The 20,134-nt window shown below is 44.2% G+C and overlaps 1 protein-coding gene across 9 annotated transcripts in view; it reads left to right on the forward strand.

Annotated features, from left to right (window-relative positions):
- The window catches only part of SEC14L1 (SEC14 like lipid binding 1), a 62,415-nt gene that overhangs the window by 13,012 nt on the left and 29,269 nt on the right, over nucleotides 1-20,134 (forward strand). For all 9 annotated transcript variants that reach the window (XM_074320460.1, XM_074320463.1, XM_074320464.1 and 6 more), the window contains 5 exons: nucleotides 15,662-15,811; nucleotides 15,914-16,045; nucleotides 17,200-17,328; nucleotides 18,158-18,392; nucleotides 19,646-19,755. In XM_074320460.1, coding sequence (XP_074176561.1) covers nucleotides 15,662-15,811; nucleotides 15,914-16,045; nucleotides 17,200-17,328; nucleotides 18,158-18,392; nucleotides 19,646-19,755 — 756 coding nt within the window. The remainder of the gene's footprint in view (nucleotides 1-15,661; nucleotides 15,812-15,913; nucleotides 16,046-17,199; nucleotides 17,329-18,157; nucleotides 18,393-19,645; nucleotides 19,756-20,134) is intronic.

Consider the following 20,134-nt stretch of genomic DNA (forward strand, 5'->3'; position numbering starts at 1 on the left):
TTTTTATGTCTTTTATATTTGATAGATTCCAGATCCAAAAGACAGGCTCTTTGAGGACTTCAACCACTGTATTCCACCTGTTCAAATTATTTCTTTAATTTACATCTCTGGATTGGCATCGCTGTTAGTTTCTTAACAAAGAACGAATAGCAACCAAAAGCAGGTATAGAATTAAAACAATAAATAAATAAAATCAGGTGGAGAATGATGAGCTCGGGGGTGATCCACTGAAGTCAGGTGGTGGCTTCGTGCCTCAGGGAAGGGAAGGGGCAGAGGAAGCAGCGAATCAAAGGCTTCGAGGTCCGTGAGGTGTAACTTGTGTGATAGCCGTTTCATAACTAGTACATGATAGATACTTCCCTGACGGATTAAAGCAACTCCTGCTCTCAGCCGACTGACGATGGAGTTTTTATTCTGGTTCATGAAGCCGGATACTATTTCCATAGCTCATTACATTCTTTTATGTGGACAAACACATGGCATCTTTAAAGGCTGACAGCTGCAGTTCTCTGGAACACCACATGCTTTTCTGAAGTCCACAAATTTATTTTTTACACTCTGGAAAGTAAAATAGTACTCTGCCAAATCCAACTTGATTTGAAGAGGAATATGCAAAACTGCTATTTTGGTTGTCGTATTTTGTTGTCACATAAAGTTTGCTCTCTATTAGACCAAAAATCTTCTAGATTAGTAAGGGTTTTGGAAAATCATGGCATGTTTTGGATTCCATTGGATGACAGATCAAAGTGATTGCTTTAAATACAAAATTAAGCACATGAAAAACAGAGAAGCCTCTCTTAGGGCTGCAGACATTTTTGTTTGCCTAGGGCTTTAAGAAATTATGGCCAGGGAAACAGTTGACCTTCAAGGCTTATTGACAGAAATAAGATATCTTAAGTATAAAGATGTGCTTAGAGATGTGCGTACCTCTGTTTTATTTTAACTAGTGGCCTTTAATTCTCTAACAGGGATTGGTTAATGCTTTTATTTTGATAATCAAAAAGTATATAAACATGGAGATCAGCTGGATGGATACCTGTCATATTTATAGCTAAGTGCTGGCAGACAGTATGTGGTTTGCTTTTATGTTTATTTTTTGGGCACCAAATAGTACTATTTTAATGGTCGAAAGCAGATACAAAAAGAATTCGAGATGGCATTAATATGTAAATGATGTGTTCAAGCCAAGTATAGGCTGAGTTACTTGGCAGACAGGGAGCTGTACAAATAAAGTTTTAAATAGAGACAAGTAGTGGGAGTGGGGAACCATCCACCGGCATCTCCTGGCGGGGCTGCCAAGTTTGCAAGCGGCCCTGCCCATCCCGTACTTCTGTTGAGGGAGGAATTTGGCTTCAACAACTCGCCATTCTTCCCATTAAATGTTTGTGATTGGTTTTATAATTGTATGAGTTTTTGCTTAGTTTGCTTGTACGTATTTAAGTATACATTTAACATTATAATAAAAATAACTGGTCGACACTAAAGGTACAAGGAAACTTTTCTCTTTCAAAAGGGGTTTGTTTGTTACTCAAACTTTACAAGCAATTTCTGGGGGTTACAGATTTTGCTTTACTTTCATTAAAAACCAGACTAGCCAGGTCCTTGAGTTGGGTTTTGTTTGAAACCCAACCGGAGGTTGGGGGGCGAGGGGTAAACATGCTCGTGTTACTCTGTCTGTGCTTCACTTGAGTGGCTTGTTGGTGCAGCTGTTTTAATGGGCAACCCTTCTATACAATGAATCAGTAGACATAGTCCTTTATAGTCATTTTAATTGAGTTTTGACAGGTGAGGCTGAGAATGGAAAATAGGGAGGTCAGTGTTTGCAACTTCTGGGTCTGACTTAGAGCTGTGGAAATTAACATAATGTATACATTTGGACTGCTTTGTCCCCCTACAGTGGAAAAGGGGGGGGGAGTCTTTTATGTTTGTGATTCTCATGGTCATATTTCCTTTTCATGAAGGAAATCTTAGAATACTTTGTAAATGGTCCTCAAATGAATTGTATCCCGTTTTTAATTTTTTAAATTTAAACTTTTAAAACAATTTAATCTGAGACAGTTAGTCACGTACAAGAAGCAAAGTAGGTGTGGATGCCATAGGGGGTGAGGCAATGGGTCTAAAACAGGGTCTGCCTTCAGAGGTCTTGTGTCCTGGGGGGTTGCTGGGGGTTCAGCCGGGCTGAGCCTGGGGCATGCAGTGGGCAACCACCCCACCTCCGTGCGCTCTGCTCTCAACCAGTGTGCAGTCCAGTGAGGAGGCCTGGTGGCCTGGGCCCCTGTGGGCAGACAGGGATTATTGGGGACCCACTGTTTGCGAAACGTATATAAGAACTTACAAAGGTCTAAGAATAATGGTGAGCATTTATGGGGTGCTTCTGTGCCAGTATCTCATTTATAGCTCACACTTTGTGGGGTCGGCCCTTCTCCCCCAGTTTTTTTGAGATATAATTAACATATGACATGGTGTTAGTTGAAGGTGTACAACATAATAATTTGATATATTGTGAAATGATCACCACAGTAAATTTAGTTAGTATCCATCACCTCACACAGTTACGCGTTTGTTTCTTGTGATGATAACTTTGAAGATCTCTCAGTGACTTTCTGCAGTACAGTGTCGTGAACTGTAATCATCATGCTGTCCCTGACACCCCAGGACTTGTACCTTTTGGAGGCTCTTCTAGTCTACTGTACAAACGAGAAAACTGAGGTTCCAGGTCTTGCCAAGTCAGGTTGTGGCTCCTCGCCTGCTCACAGTGGTGCCGACTGGCTGGTACCACTGTTTTGAGCCACATGTTGCCAGCCGGCTCACCCCAGACAAACCCGGATGCTGTCAGCCAGCCGGCAGCGCTGAGATCCTTGGCTTGGCCAGTTTGCAGGCCTCACGTTAGCGTGCTCCCCCGTTTCTCTTCCCCCAGCCTCATGCTCCCTCTCATCTGTCCGGGACCCAGTTCCCTGCTGGGGAGTAAGACTTCTTCCCCCAGGGCTCCATCTTTGGTGGCTCACAGAATGGCTGGGTGGGACCGAGGCCTGTGGATGGATACGGAGGCTCTGCGTGGGCTCTGTTGTAGACCCTGGCTTGTGCCTTGGTTCCAAAGGGACAGTGCTCCAGGAGCGGAGGGAAAGGACTGTTGGGTGGCTGAGTGGAATACCTGAGCCCTGGGTGCTGGGGCTGGGGGAGGCAGTGGATGGAAAGTCCTAGGAACTCCTGACTTAAAAATAGTCCGGTGGTTGGGCCGGCCCGGTGGCTCAGGTGGTTGGAGCTCCATGCTCCTGACTCCGAAGGCTGCCGGTTCGATTCCCACATGGGCCAGTGGGCTCTCAACCACAAGGTTGCCGGTTCAATCCCTCGAGTCCCATACAACCAGCAACAGCAACTGGACCTGGAGCTGAGCTGCGCCCTCCACAACTAAGACGGAAAGGACAACTACTTGACTTGGGGAAAAAAAAAGTTCTGGAAGTACACACTGTTCCCCAATAAAGTCCTGTTCCCCCTCCCCAATAAAAAATCTTAAAAAAAAAAAATAACAGTCTGGTGGAGGCCCTGGGTGCTGGTGCAGCATCCTGTCTTTGGCAGATAGTTGCGCGATGACCCGTGAAGGCTCTTGTCCTGAGAGCAGTAGCTGCCTCTCCTGCACTGTGGGGACTGCAGTCTGATGTTTACGTTTCCTCAGGCCGGGATGGCAGCTGAGCGATTAGTTTCCTGACATGAGTTCTTTCCCTTCCAAGTATATTGTGTTTCTTCATTCTGTGGACAGTGTTGATAGCATTAGCTTTAAGCCGTCAAGACTACCTGAGACCAAAGCCCTGAAACCTTTGTAGAGGACGTGTTGTCATGGAGACCCTCCCCCACCTGTTATGCGAGTTCTCCTCCTGGCAGCTGAGTGCAGGGTATTTTAGCTAATTAATGAGTCCTGTGACTAAATCTGTGTATTTCTGTACTTATTTCCTATTAGAAAGAGGACGTCTTACTCCTAATGCCTAAACTGAAACAAGATCATTTCTGTCTTTAACTTCATTTTCTTTTCCTTATGGAAGGAAGGAGATCTATATGATATTATTTATACCTAGTCCCCCCCTTTTTTAATTGGCTAATTATAAATGTAAAATAATTGGTTTCCAGCAAAGCCTCATGAGATTTATTTTACATCTTGTGTTTTTAGGGCCATTGGGGACATCCTTTTAGTCTGGTGAACACATGGATTTTTTTGGTGCATTTTCAAAGTATAATGGAAGAGATAAATGTCAGATGAAACATTTTGGTTTTTAAAGCTGTCCGCATTAGGAAGGCCCCTTTCTGTCTATGTGCAAAGCCAGGTTAGTTTCTGGCCTGTTGGATGGCCCTGCCTTTACCTAGCGTTCACTCCCTTTTTACCTCTTTGAGAAGTTCATGTGCAACATGGAACAGTAGCCACAGTGCTTGAATATTGAACTTATTCTCGGTCAGGGCCTGCTAAACACGCTACGTTTTCTTTTTTAATCTTCCCCTGTCCTGTGCATTGCAGAAGATGAAGAAACGGGGGCTCAACGGAATTAAGTAACCTTCCTCAGGACCTCTGCTGGTGGTGGGGCTGGGAGCCACGCCAGGTGCCCTCCTGGGCCCGTGCGGAGGTATCTGTATGTGCAGTGGGGCGACCTGGGTTCAGCAGAGGCACACTCACTCCTCTGGCCTGTGTCCTCGCTTTAGCGCGGGAAGACACTCATTTCATGGAACACTCCTGCCCAGTGAAGGCCTTCATCTTTGTGAGCCTGACGTTGGTGCATATGTTGTAGGCCAGAATGGATGACCCTGGGTTGCATGGAGAGAAGAAATTTATCCTGAGGCTTATTTAGGGCATCTGTCACCAGAGCCCACACATTTTAAGGACAGTAATTAGGGCAGAGATGTGTAGTTGTCAGGTCAAAATGTTTGTTAAGAATTAAGTTATTCATTGGAAGTCAGCCAAGAATACCAGAGCAACTTCTTGAACTTGAAATGTGGCAAGTGAAACTGAGGAGCTGAATTTTGATGATGTTCACTTCAGTTCAATTTGGAGCCACATGTGGCTGGTGGCTGCCACTCACGGAGCCCGTCTCCCCTTTGAGTGGATGGTGGTGGTTGGCTTCACTTTCAAATTCATTCTCTTCTCCTTCCTCCTGACTTCTTGTTTGGGTTAAATGTACACAGTCAAATTTGCGTATTTAAGTGACATGTGCATTTGTTGGGACCCTGCTGTATAGTGGAGAACAGTTTAGTTACATATAAATACATTCAGTGACAATCCATTGGCTTTATAATTCTTTCTGTTTCATTTAAGGATTTTTGTTCTTCACAGTTTTGACTGGTTGGCATTTAACTGGAATTTTTGTGAGAAAATCATCGGAACCTGTTGTAGTTAATCTGTTAGGTCAAACTGACGTGCTGCCTGTTTTTGTACACAAGCGAAAAATAGCTTTTACATTTTTAATGGTTGGGAAAAATTCAAAGGAATGTTTCATGATGTGTGGAAAGTATATGAAATTCAAATGTCAGTGTCCATAAATACACTTTTATTGGAACACAGCTGTACTCATTTGTTCATTTAATTGTCTGTGGCTGCTTTTGTCCTAGAAAGGCAGAGTTGAATATTTGTGACAGAGACCATCTGGCCCATATGGCTGAAAATATTGACTACCTGGCTCTTTACTTACAGAAAAAAGTTGACTCATCTCTCTCTCAGATTTTCAAAGGCCTTTGTGCAGAAATTGGAAACTTAGTACAACATTGGACACTATATTTCATAGGAAGTTTGATAGTAGAGGGGAATCAATTCAATTGAAGCCTGTTTGTTTAGATTTTGAATAACGCATCTGTGGGCAAAGGGATTTGTGAATAGATGAATAAAATTCAAAGCACTTGGAGCCACAGTTCCCAGACTGCGTTCTGAGCTACCCCAGGAGCACCAATGCTGGAGGGGATTGTTAATTTTTGTGGAAACAGTGGCACTCAGCATTTCTTGGACACTGTGCGAGGTAGTTTACTGGTTCATGATTAGATCACACTGCATTTCTTTTGATGAATTCATATCTTTGTGAGGCTGGGTTTGCCATGGTTGCTCTGCTAAAAACAAGTACCACTTAAAAATCGGGGCAGCGGAACGAGAGTAGCAGTGTCCGGTGTGATTCCCAGGCTGGGCAGTGCCTGAGACGCACACTTCCTCACAGGTCATTCTGGTTATTGAAGAATGAAACGAAAACAATTTCCCCTTCAACTTTGAGTATTATTTTTTCAAGTGGTAACTAAGTTATTAGGGCACGTGCTTTTTAAGTTGTTTGGACCTTAATTTAATAAGTGGTATTTCTTTTTGGCCTTGGGACATCCTGACAAAGTTACAGAGGTGCTGACGTTTGGAAACCTGGGACAGAGAGCACCGTGTGACAGGGCTCCAGGACAGATGCTCCCTGGAAGCCAGTCAGGAAGTCCTCGGGGATTAGCTTCAAGTCAGGACACAAACTGAAAGCTCAGAGGCCCCCCCCCCCCATCTGAGATGTCAGTCTTGAGATCTCTCAGAAGCCTCACACGGCTGAACAAATGTGGGCCTTAGTTCTCTAATCTAAATTACAATGCAGAAGATGCAGTTTAATCAAGCATTCTAGATGGTCCTTTTTTTTATTTGAAAGCTCAGTAACTCTACGTCAATCTTTTACATTGTGTTAACAAGTTTCCAGGTGGTCTTGCCTGGAAATTCTTGAAGGAGGAATACATTACCAGTACTTTAAGATGCAATATTCTAGAAGGCCTTGCTAAGTCGAGGCCGTAGCTGCACAGTTGATTCAGCAAAGGACAGAGGGAATAGTATGTTTGCCTTTAACCTGAACTTGAACCCAGAACTGGCCTCCTGCTGTGTGTGATGTTTAAAGCAAGATCTGAATGGTAGTCTTGCTTTAGCCAAATATGAAAACACGCCATTTTAAAAGGAGATTTAGATGATTCTTTTTCTGCTACGCATAATTCTTTGTCTCCCTGCTCGTTGGGTCCTTGTAGCAATGGTTCAGATACTTACAAGCCATGGCCCTCTTTGCTGAATATTGCGACATATTGATATATAGTCATTTCTCTCCTGTGAATCAGGACAGTTTGTTAGCAGGACACACGACTGTCGACTGTCGTAGTGACAAGCACAAGTTCTCGGTCCCTGTGGGTGGGGTGCAGGGCGCGGGGCACTGTCACGTTAAAGTTTGTGGGTGACATCTCAGTTCTTTGCTCATGTTTGCCTGCTGCTCTTTTGTACTCACTCCTTTGTTCCTTTGCTCACTGATTTTTGTTTTTAGAGGGGCCATGTATTATTAGCACTTGTTTCTAGAACCCAAAGTGTTAGGAAAATTTGTGGCGGAAAATCTTAAAATGGATAGAACTCTGTTTAGTACCAATTAGTGTTGCTGTTTGGGAGGAGACGACTGTCAGCAGTTGGGGGGCAGGGCACCCTCCACCCCTCCTTTCATTCAGCGCTGCAGGAGCACGTCTGTCGGAAGAGGCAGGGAGCTGCCGGGCATCACTAAGCTGAACTGTTGTAAGAGGCCCGGAAACCGTAGTGCTGGGCGCTATTTCGGGATTCTAGTTGAAAGTCTTAGAGTGTGGATAGATCAGGTGCGTGACCTCTCTGTGGAATTAAAACCTTTTACACGTGACGTCTTCTCATTTTGTGGGTAATTTTTACCCGGTTCTTTACACTTATGTCCCTGTTGCCTGCTAATGGTCACCAGAAGGTCAGGTGGTAAAGGTGGCGTGCAGGCTGAAGGACGGAGTGCACAGGTGGTCACGGGGCGGGGCAGGCCTCACCTCCGTCGGCACAAATGTCCTCAGTCCCTGAGCTGTCTCCCACGAGAAAACGTGGATTTTAGAAGAAATTCTGAAGTTTCTCCTATCCTTTAACAAAAATAGTTCTTGTTTAGAATTCTTGTACTAACAACTGTCACCCCCAATAAACTTTAATTAAAAAAAAAAATTCTTGGAGCAGAGGAGTGAGTGGATATATGAATAAAAGAAACGATGCTACATGGACGCCAAATCCCTCCCATTTCTTGCCAGTGTTTGCCCAGTCCCTCTCTGGCGTGTGGGGTAATATGCACTGAGGTGGCTCCTTTATCGAAAGTAAATACAGCTGCTTCATAAAACTGTGTGGTAGCTGTGAGATTGAGTGTCGGGAGAGGGAGATGGTAGAAACTGTTCCTGGTTAAAAAAAAAAAAAAAAAAAAGAATACGTAAAATATTTGGAACCGGAAAGGTTTTGGTACGTGGTATATGAGCAGCACACGCACCGTCTGTTCTTTCAGCTGTCACTGTCCCCTCCACAATAGTCATCAGAATCCCACTTGCACGAGAAGGTCCTAGGAAGGAAACCAACCTCTTTTCGGGGGTTACTTTGGCAGCTACCACGATTCTCCTCCATGTCCTTTCCATAGACCTTATAGCACCATAGGTTGAACTTACATCTTCTCCTGACTAAACATTACCTCTGGGGAAAAGTGTGTCATCAGGACCATGGAATTTCAGGTTTTCTAAGATGAAATTCATAATTTAAACTTCAAATGTGTTTGATCTTAGAGGGAAATGACGGGTGTATCACAGTTTTACGTATTTCTTTTTAGTTTTAATATAATCGTCCTCTTTTCTTGTTTGATCTCACCAGTAGGTACTGCAGTCTGTTGTTATAACTTAGTACCTTGGGCTAACGAAAGACTGGTCATTGAGGGAAATGACTTTGGGTTAATTGTAGCATTTGATATAATTGTGCGTGCTGTTTTGCCGTTGTGAGTCTTGTGCTAGTTTGAAAATAGCTAATCTGATTGGGTTGTCATAAGTATTTGGATAAATGAAGTATATCTGCTAACTGGATTTTAATTTTTAAAGGGCTTAAATTTTCACAAACTTTCGTTTTTATAAATACCTTATTAAATAAGAACACATTCACAAATTGCATGTAGATGGAACCTCGTCTTACTGTGGACTAAATACAAGTGTCTCTTAGTAGTAGCAGAGCCCACAAAGGACTGAACTGTGATTAAAGTGGAGCTTCAGGGCCCCCAGGTCCCTGGGTAGCTGTCATTTTAATATTTGGAATTAGCTTAGATGTTTATATACTTTTGGGTTTCAGCAACAGACTGTGGCTTGAAGCCCTTCATGGGGCGACCTCCTGTGCCCCAGCCAGCTTCTGAGTAACCTGGCGTGCCGTGAACACGTCCGAAGGACTTCTGGAGCTCGTCCTTTTGGTTTGGCTCATTCCTCCCATCAAGAGTGTTCCCTCCTCCCTGGGTTGCTTCTGTACAGTTGCCCACTCACTCTTCAAGACCCCGTGCAGACGGACTTGGGGGGTGAAGCCTTCTCTAACCGCCCAGCTGGAAGTGCCTTCCCCTTGAGGATCTTAAGCAAGTTTATTGTCAGTGCAGTTTATTTTGGTCTTTATCGCCTCCTCTCTCGGCCATCTTTTCTGTTGTCCTCTGCAAGGGAATGTGTGTACGTCTTGCCTCTCTAAGTAAGTCCCGTTCCTGTGTCCTCCACTTTGTAATCTCTAGAATCCTAGCACAGTGCCCGCATGTGGCAGGCCCTCCGTACACGTGTCATTTTTGATAGTGAATGAGTTGCAGAATTTTAACTCTGAGGGACTTGGGTCAGTTTGCCACATTTTCTGGATATGTTGTATATTTGTTTCTTTGAGCCACTGGCAACTTCTAAGAGACTTAAGGCATAGTTAGTTTTTTCACGTACTGATTCTTTCCAGGGTAAAACCAGTTCTGCATCTAAGTGAGTGTGATGGTCATGTCTAGTGCCACAGAATCTCCCAGTTGTTATTGGAAAGCAGCTGACTTACTGTGTTTCCCCGAAAATGAGACCTAACCGGACCATCAGCTCTAATGCGTCTTTTGGAGCAAAAATTAATATAAGACCCGGTCTTATTTTACTTATTTTACTATAATATAAGACCGGGTCTTACATAATATAATAATAACATAAGACCCGGTTTTATATAATATAATAATAATATAATATAACATAATACTGGGTCTTATGTTAATTTTTGCTCCAAAAGATGCTTTAGAGCTGATTGTCCGACTAGGTCTTATTTTCGAGGAAACACAGTAGTTTGTTGGCTAAACTGGATATGAACATGGTTCCTTTTAAAGGTAGGTTATTTACCTGGAACTTCTTTTAAATAGGTTTTCTTGGCAGAATGCAGTGTTAAGCTCATTAATTCTCAAGTTGAAATGAGTTCACTAAAATATGGTTTCCTTTCTTTCGCACAGTACAAGCTTTTAATGTCAAAATTGCATTCAGAGGTTGGCTAAAAACTGAAAGTACTGTTGCCAGGCTCCCCAGTTGCAGGCTCAGAAATCCCTTTTGAAAGAGGACGAGTGGGTGCAGGCAGGTGGGAGGAGGCACAGCTCCCCAGGAGGCAGCTCTTCTGCGGAGCAATAGGCACGGCCCCAGTCTTGTTTTTAGTATTGAAACAATTGCTGTTGAACAGAAAGAGTGAGCAAATGATTACAGTAGTCATTTCTCTTACAAAGTCATTGTTCCTTTTAAAAGGAGACATCAGAGCACATTTCTCTCTCTGAAGAAATCACTTCTGGCAGAGTTCATTTTGTTCGGTCTTGTTAATTTTTGTATTTGCTAAGTGGTGAGTGTGATTAGGAAATGACTTGATAATATTGCAGATAGTTTGTGAACAAATGAGACACCTGGAAATCGCTGCTCCTCTTCTGATGCAGCGATGGCACCTGGTGAGGGCTGAAACACGGGGCGGCTCTTCCTTAGCAGGGTTCTTCCTCAGCTCTCGCCAGAGATAAAAGCGGGAGCCTGGGAATGTGGCCACTTTGACCCAAACAGGGTTTGAAAAATAGGGAAGCTTCCATAAAAATCCAGGTTGTTGGCTTTTCTTGGAAGCCCAGAAGCTGAGTGCTCTGGGCCTGCCTCTCCTTGGAGCTACAGTGCTCGGGGGCCAGGCAGGTGGCCCTGCGAGAAAGCTCAGGTCCCCAGGCACCTGGCCTGTCACCTTGGCCTCAGGGCTTCGGGCAAACCTAACATTTGTATACATTTTCATGTGTAAAATGTCACTGTCATATTTAATCAGTTCCATGCAAAAGCACTATTGGTTTACATGTGCACTCTCCCCCCCAAAGTTAGCTTTTCGTAGTAATATTTTTCCCAACTTTTTATTTTGAGCAATTTCCATTTTAAAAAAGTCAACAGAGTGAACACCTCTATACATTCACCTGGATAAATTAACACGTTGCTTCTTTCTCTCTCACAGACACACCATTTTTTTTGTAGGACCGTTTGAAAGTAACTTGCTATTAGCATAACACTTTCGTCCTAAATACTAAAGCATGTATTACCTAAGAATAGATACTCTCCTAGATACCTGTCGTCACTATCACACTCAAGACGTTCAACACTGATAGAATAATGCCATTTAATATGAAATGCATGGTCACAGTTCCTTCAATATTTGTGACAGCTAATTGTATTTCAATCCAAGCATTGAATAGTCCTGTCTCTTTAGTTGCCTTTATTCTAGACAGTTCTCTGCTTTTTTGTTTATCTTTCAAGACACTGTCATTTTTTCTTAAGAGTCCAGGCTAGTTGTTTTGCAGAATGTTCCATGATTTGGATTTGGTTGTTCCTCACAGTTGCCTCATGTTCACCATTTTTGTTGAGAACGACATCGGTGGCGTGTGCTTCCATTGTGTCACATCAGGTTGTCACATTGTCCTAAATTCAGTCGTTAGCTTAAGGTGATGTCTGCTGGATCTTTACGTTTGTCACTCTGTTCCTTTGTAATAATCTGCAGGATGATAACTTGAGACTGGGACCTGCACCCACCTTTCGGTAGCGTCCACTGAGATCCTTGCCTGAGTCAGTCAGTGTCTGTGAATTAGTGGGTGCAGAATTGTGATGAGCTGACGTTTTTCTGTAAAATTTCCTTCCCTGCCCGTTTCTCGTGGGCATCACTATATGGTTTATAATGCCTTACCATCTTTTTTTTTTCTGATGTCAAATGATCTCAGAATTCGCGAGTGGAACCCCATTCACGCTGGTTCCTGTGTCCTTTTGAACATGTCCCCATCGTCATTTGGCACTTCCTCGCTTCCTGGTAACAGATGCTTCAGGCTCATCTTGACTTTTCCTTGCTCCAGACTTGTCATCAGCCTTTTCTCCAAGAGGATTCCTTTTGAGTAGGGAATGGTATTTAGAAACCAAGATCTGGGGGCCACGTTAGCTCACCGCTTCTGAGGTGTCGTTGCTTCTAGGACCTTCCTGTGGATAGAGCCAGAACATATATTAATGATTTCCATAAAATTGGAATGCTTCTATTTTTCAGAGGCTGCAGAAACTTTAGAGGTTGTAGTACATGCTGAAAAATCGAGGGGACTGATGTCCGGAAAGGATTTCAGAGACTAACGTTATGTCAGCTTTTTGCAGTCGTCTTTTTCCATCATCATTAGAAAGTTAAGGTTTTCTGTACTAACAATGTCAGTGGTCATTGACCTTACATATCGCTGAAAGATACGCCAAGGTAAGTGAGCGCAGAAACAAAAAGTGTTATTATGTAAGTAAGCTCTTAGTCCATAATTCAAAAGTTTATTGAATAGCAACTTTGTTTTAGGCATTGAGAGCCTTAGTCTCCTGGGGATCAAAGATACAGGACTTGGTCTCTGCTCTGTGGCTGAATAATGCATCTGGTGGCAGGGTGACAGGCGAGGAAGAGCGTGAGGAGGAGGGAGATAGAGCTTGCTATCCACTGTCCGTACCCACAGAGCTCTGGAGAGAAGCATGCTGACTGGTTCCCTGTGTCAGTCGCTCATTGCTGGAGCCTTAAGTGCCGTCTGGTTGGGACCCGCCACGGTGGAAGCGAATGTCTGTGTACACACGAGTCTGCGAGGATGGGTCCTTTCATGGAGCGTGGAAAGTTGTGGCTGTTCTAAATTCCAGGCTAGACTGGAGGTAATGCCTTATCCTGACCCCTGCAGGGTAGAATTGAAAGGATGTTGTGGGTATTTTGAAAATGACCTACTAGGCGCTTAAATAGGAGAGAGATCCTGGCTGAGGTTGTTTCTGGGTAAGTGCTCACTCTATCCTTTATGTAACTTAGAGAGAATTGTTTTGTTTGAAGCCCTTGTACTCTCAGTTTCTTGGTATGTCATAGTGCTGGAATGTACAAGCCAGTTTTTTTTTTTTTTAATGTAGTCAGTTTAGACAGTTTTCAGTGTCAGTGTGTAGAACAAATGATAGTTGGCAATTTTTTTCTTCTAGAATTGTTCATGTGTGCAGTACTTAATACTAACAGATTTTAGGACCTTACTGAGATTTATCTGTGGTATGATCTGTGCGATTATAAATATCTTAAATGTTGTTTATTATAAAATGCATTAAGAGACAAATACTATATGATTTATCAAGATTATAGCCGTAATGGGATTCAGAATATATTTGAGTGGAGGAGGGTAGTAGATAAATATGAGGAATGTATTTTCCCAGAAGTAAACTCCCGAAGTAAAAACATTTTGAAAGCAAATATAATTGTCACCACATGGTTTTGCCTCCCTTCCAGGCCACGCTGTGCATGACTCCCATGAGGGTTTTCTGAGAAGGTGACCCTAGTCTCATGGTAGAGTTCCCTCTTGCCCCACGCTGTGCCGAGTAGATCTGCTCCAGAGGGCAGGGCCTTCTGTTGGTCTTGGTTCCCCCATGCCCTCGGGGCCTAGCCACATCAGTGCCGTCACAGTGCCCCTGCAGGCCACCAGCAGTTCCCTCCCCTGCGGGCGGTGGGTCCCTGCTCGCATCCCGAGGTTTCCTGGGAGGTTGCACTCCTGGGCGCTCTGTCCGGAAATGCTCTCCCCTCATGGCTGACTGTAAACAGACCTCCCCACGCTTTGCGACCCAGTGTAAATGCCTCCTCTCCCATGAGTCCTCCCCACTGCTGTCCCTCCAGGCTGAGTGTGTTCTCTTTCTGAAGTGTTTTCTCCTGAAGTGAAGAAGCACTGGCTTCTTAGGTCACACTTGTATTTCCCTGACTCCCTTTCCTGAGCCCGTTTCCTCTGCCCCTCCCTCTGCCTAGCATGGTTCCTTACAAATAAAAAAGCAGGACACAGCATAACATTTTCAGATTGGTGTGTATGTAATGTTACAGCGAGAAGAGGAGACACCTACCAGAAAACTGAGAATTCCTTGGGGTGGAATGGAAGTGAAACTCCTGGGTGGAGGGATTCATGGGTTGCTCTGGTGCTTTCTGGGGTCTTTCCAGGGCAGCTCTTGTGATCTGAGTATCACTTGTATTCCAACAGTCAAGCCTGTTCAAGGGAAACATTGGGAAACTTGTCCATGAAAGGCAGGTTTTTTGGTGCTCCACAACTCCTTGTGACTTGTTGGAGCCAAAATCAGAGCAGTCTGCCATTTCCACATTTTCATTAAGCTTTTTAACACCAATTTCTTCCTTAAACCTGATTAGTTGTGGTTAATTTAAGATGTGAAATCACAGTTCCCCCTTGCCTCCACTTTAGTACAACCTAGTAGAGGAGTGACGTCTAATAGAGGGGCGACGTCTGACGGGCGACGTCTGACAGAGGGGCGACGTCTGACAGGGGCGACGTCTGACGGACGACGTCTGACAGGGGCGACGTCTGACAGGGGCGACGTCTGAAGGGCGACGTTTAATAGAGGGGCAACGTCTGACAGAGGAGTGACGTCTAATAGAGGGGTGACGTCTGACGGGGCGACGTCTGACAGAGGGGGACATCTCAGGCAAGCCCTGGGCTTCTTGTTCAGGCTCCTCCTTCCAGCCTGATACCTGGGAGCCACTGGATGGCCTCAGTTTTAGTGTGAATTCAGCAGCATCTTTAGCTCAATAATTTTCACAGATTCCTATGGAGTAAACTACACCTGGTGCCTGTGTGCGTTTTCTAAAAGTTTGGATGAATTATGTAGAAGTCTTTTTCTCTCTTTAATTAAATGTTTTATTTCGAGGTAATTGTAGGTTCATAGTATATTAGTAACGTATTATTCACAAGGAACAATGTCATTTCAAGAACATTACAAAAATGCTTGAGTCCAGGATCTGTTTTGAGTTCATTTTGATGCTATAATTTTACGGGGTTTAGGTGGGGGGCCTTTTTCTTTGTGTGGATGTGCAGTTTCTCCAGTGCTGTTGGTTGAAAAGGCTGTTTTTTTCTCCACTGAATTGCTTTTGCAGCTTTGTCAGAATCAGTTGGGCGTGTTTGTGGGGGTCGGTTTCTGGCTGTGTGCTCTGTCCATTGGTCTGTGTGTCTGTCCCTCTCCCTGCATCACTGTACCTTACGTGTGGAGATGCCCCGGTACAGTGATTCCTCAAAATTTAGTCTTCTTTTTCAAAATTGTTTTAGTTCTTTTGCTTTCCCATATACATTTTAAAATAATCTTATCTATAACTACAAAAAGATCTTGCGGGGATTTTGATAGAAATGATACTAAACTTCCATGTCCACGTTGGGAGAACCGACATCTTTATTAGTTGCATCTCAGTCCATGAACAGCGCATGTCTTTTTCTTTTTTAGTGAAGGCTTAAGATGTGGAGAGGAAAATAGCTGGGATGCCTCATTAAAAGGTGATTTTATTCCAGGGAGAGTATCAATGACAAATGTCATTCCCCTTTTTAAAAATGTATCCTAGGCCTATGAAAGGAGGTTTCCTACATGTCCACTGATTCCGATGTTTGTGGACAGTGACACTGTGAATGAATTCAAGAGTGAAGATGGCGCCATTCATGTCATAGAGAGGCGCTGCAAACTGGATATAGACGCGCCCAGACTGCTGAAAAAGGTAACTGAAGCGGCCCCAAAACCAGGATGAGTCGTGCTCGCGGCTTCTATTGCAGTTGGGTGCTATTAACAAATCCCTTTCCTCTTTATTTCTTTTTTAAAGATCGCAGGAGTTGATTATGTTTACTTTGTCCAGAAGAACTCACTGAATTCCCGGGAACGTACTCTGCACATCGAGGCCCATAATGAAACGTTTTCCAATCGGGTCATCATTAACGAGCATTGCTGCTACACCGTGAGTATGGCTTCCAAGAATTGTTCGGCCGTCTCTTGGTACAGTGCGTTTCTTTGTCTTAGAGGGCAGTACTTCGTCAGGTACTGCTGCTCATTTCCGGTAGCAGGACCAGCAGGTAGCAGGTGCAGTTTGCTGCAGGAAGAATTGCGCTGTTGTAGCAGTTACGGCAGCCAAGTGGTGCCTCGGTTTGCTTTTCACTCTGACACATCAGAAGTGTGTGTGAAAGGCCCCGCGGAACTGGGTACCTCTGAGTGTCGCCAGGTGCATCGCTCAGCCCTCCCTGTCTCGAGAACTTCTTACCAGGTTATTAGAATAACCTACTGGGTCTCTCTGCTTCTCCCCGACCCGCCTACCATGTGTAGCACTGACTCCAGAGTGACCCACTGACAGTATGTAAGATTGGGTCATGCTGTCTCGGGCTCCACACCCAGCAGCGTCTCGGCATTTCACTCAGGAAGTGATGCCTGCACTGCCAGCCTGCCTTGTGCACAAGTCTCCGCCCCCTCCGTCCTGCCATCCTGATCACGGCAGCGCATTTCCCCAGGGGCCTTTGCTCCAAGTGTTCCGTTTGCTGGAATGCTCTGCCCTCCCCTGCCCCCCCCCCAAACTTCTGCCTGACTCCTGTTCCCACCTCCTTTAGTCTGTGCTCAGATCTCCTTCTCGATGAAACCAGCTCTGACCACCCTGTTTAATTCTGCATCCTGTCCCCGACAGTTCTTTTAGTCCTGCTCCGTCTTTTCTTTTTTCTATAGCACTTCTCTTCCAACAACAATATAATTTCTCATGTATTATGTTCATGGCTAATTGTCTCCCACTGCTGGACTATAAGCTTCACCAGCAAGGATCTTTGTTTAGTTCCCGATGGGGAACACAGCTCAATACACATGGTGAATGAATGAACAAATGAATGAACAAATGCACGAATGAACCAAGAGTGAAAATGAAGCTCTCCTTGTAAAAGTCCCTTTCAGCGTATGTTAGAAATGCTGCTTCGGCCTTTGCATGAGTTTGAACGTCTCTGTAATTTTTCCGTCTGCTACTTTCAATGACGTTAATAAGTGTGCTCTGCTGCTAACCATTTGATTGAGGAGCGAACAAGTGGTGTTTCCAGGTGTCAGTGTAGGTAATGGGAATGCTTTCTCACTTAACTGCAGGTTCACCCTGAAAATGAAGACTGGACCTGTTTTGAACAGTCTGCAAGTTTAGATATTAAATCTTTCTTTGGTTTTGAAAGTACAGTGGAAAAAATTGCAATGAAACAATATACCAGCAACATTAAAAAAGTGAGTCTACTTTGGGATTTTATTTAAAAGGGTGGGCAGGTGTCTCTGAGATGATTTGAGCTGGCAGTCTTTTCGGGACGCTGGGAACAGGTTAGTCGGGGATCCCAGCCATTTCTTGGAGAGGAAATGCTCTGACTTTCCCCCGTGCTTTATATCCCAGGGATCCCATGGAAGGGTTAGATGGGGGTGCAGGTAATGCTGGTTGCCAGTGAGGTAAGTAAGGAGGAGTGTGTAGCCACTGGCCGTGGCGTGGCATCCTCTGCTTGGAATTGCTGGGGAAGGTGGAAGTTGGGAGGGGTGAGGCAGGAGCAGCGAGCCTGTGGCATCCCCAGGGTCTGCTGGTGGGGCTTCTGCGTGCTGAAGAGGCCCTTACAGGTGACCGCTTGCGTCCCCAGGCCTTGATTGTTCGGTTCGCCTTACATGGGAGAACTTTCCTTCTCATTTTTATGCTGCTGCTCAATTTATTGTGGAATTTTGGTTTTGAAATGTATCCGTGTAGGATTATGAGTGCTTTTTGAAGGCTTGTTTCATTTTTAGGGCTTTGGAAAGAATTTGCATTGAGACAAAAAGCACATATTGAGTGCAAGTATGGAACATGATGCTTTTAAGTAGTCCTATACAAAAATTATCGCTTTAGATATTATTTCCTAGACCTTTGGAGAAGAGGAAGTAAAATAATTTTATGAAAAGCAAAAAACACAAAAGCATTTGTCGTTTCTTTTTCCTCTTTATAGCAGTTCAGTTTTTATTAGTGTTTTGAAAACCTATGAGGGATGAATAATTTGAATGTTGAATATATACTAACCTTAAAATTGGTTTTGTTTTAAAGGGAAAAGAAATAATTGAGTACTATCTCCGTCAGTTAGAAGAAGAAGGCATAACCTTTGTGCCCCGCTGGACTCCACCTTCCATTGCAACCTCTTCAGAGACATCCGCGTCGTGCAGGAAGCAAGCAGCGTCGTTGGCTGTCGTGGTCCCCGACGCTGCGCAGAAGGAAGGGCTGAGTGGCGAGGTCCTCAGTAACCCGAGCGGGGCATCTGAGCCCGTGGTGGGAACGCCCGACGGTGGGTTCATTGTGAGAGCAGGACTGGGCGGTCACGGAGTCACGGCCTCTCTGGTGACTCTGCCTGTTGTTTCCGGGGACATTTAGATCTTACGTGAAGAAGAGATGGCCCTTGGTGCCATCCCTCTTCCTCTAGCTTCTGTAACACATTCATTTTATTGTTTCTTAAATTGAAGAACCTTGGCATTGTTCTTTAATGGGCAGGAAGGGTTATTTCAGGTTATGAGACCAGGAAATGTTTTCCGTGTATTTCAGTTGAAGGCATCTTTAGTGAATGTGAGGTAGGACCGATCCTTTTACCACAATTATTCGCCATCACCTTTTAGGCTTCCTGTGTGCCAGGCACTGTTCTGAGCACTTTATGAATATTTACTCGTCAATCATGGTTCCTTTTAGGTAGGAAATGCTTACTATCCTCATTTTATACATGAGTTAACTGAGGCACAGAGAAACTGAGTGACCTGCACAGAGTCACACAGCTGTTAGTGGCAGGGCTGGGATTAGCCTGGTGGCCGGCTGCAGGGTCTGCTTTTAGCTGCTGTGCTGTGTTGCCTTTCACGTGTGTCAAACACACACACACACACCTTTTTTATTTCTCAGAGTGATGCCCATTGTAAAATCAGAAAATTCTATCAAGTCTTGTTAAACTATTGGTACTTCTTTCCCTACATCTTCTCTCCGGCTAAGCTAGGCCACTTGTTAGCTTCCAGCAGGTGGCAGGTGAGAGGCATGTTAATTGGTTTGGGGATATGTTCTGTTTTTCCCCCTTGTGGATTTTTCTTTGCTGTACTTAATTTTGATAGCACATTCTTCCCACTTACGTTATTACCTTATCACTGAAAAAGATTGATTGTATTCTTGAACACAGCTCTCTTCAAAATAGGTTAGATCCATTTGTGTTATTTCATAGTTTTGTGTCATGTAAGTCCTCTTTATATAGCTTTGAATTAAAAGTCATAAAATATGTTATAGCCGTCTGTCTATCTTGAATAGTATTGAGATTTTGCAAATAGAGATGACCTGATGGTAAATTAGGAAATATAATTGATTCACCAATTTACCTGTGGCTCAGTTGGTGATTCGATTTTAAAGATCATCACTGAGGTTCTCTTGGGTGGCCTTTTCAATCTGCCGTCCCTGCCGTGTCACTGAGTTCTAAGACGAACCATCCGTCAGCTCCACCGACAGGACTTGGGAGGACTTCCAGTGCTAGTGTTGTTTGTTGAGAATGATTTTGTGTCACTTCTATTCCAGACAAACTAGATGCAGACTACATCAAGAGATACCTGGGTGACCTGACGCCTCTGCAGGAGAGCTGCCTGATCCGGCTTCGCCAGTGGCTCCAGGAAACCCACAAGGGCAAAGTGAGACTCAGCACCCCGTCTGGCCCCGTTTGTGGTTGCTAAGAGTGAAAGTTTCCTGTTGCCATTGCTGGGAGTGTCCCTTCCCGGATAAAAGTCGCAGAATCTGTGTCTGTCTGTGGCATCTGAGCCTTCATGGCAGGTTATGATGCCCTGCTCTAATCAGCTGTACTTTTCTAGGTTTTACAGAGAATGGTCTCGCTTGAAAACAGTTACATGTCTAGAAAGTTTGGAAGGAGTTCACAGATTATTCAGATTAGAAATGTTTGAGCTTTGAATATGAGGCTTTTTGGTAAAATTTTAGCCTCATGAGGAATCAGATTTGTGTACTAAGCATCGTACTGAAGGGGGGCTAGTGGTGAGCAGAGGCAGATTTGTGTCT

The sequence above is a fragment of the Rhinolophus sinicus genome, linkage group LG15 (assembly GCF_036562045.2).
Source record: "Rhinolophus sinicus isolate RSC01 linkage group LG15, ASM3656204v1, whole genome shotgun sequence".
NCBI classification, from domain to species: Eukaryota; Metazoa; Chordata; class Mammalia; order Chiroptera; family Rhinolophidae; genus Rhinolophus; species Rhinolophus sinicus.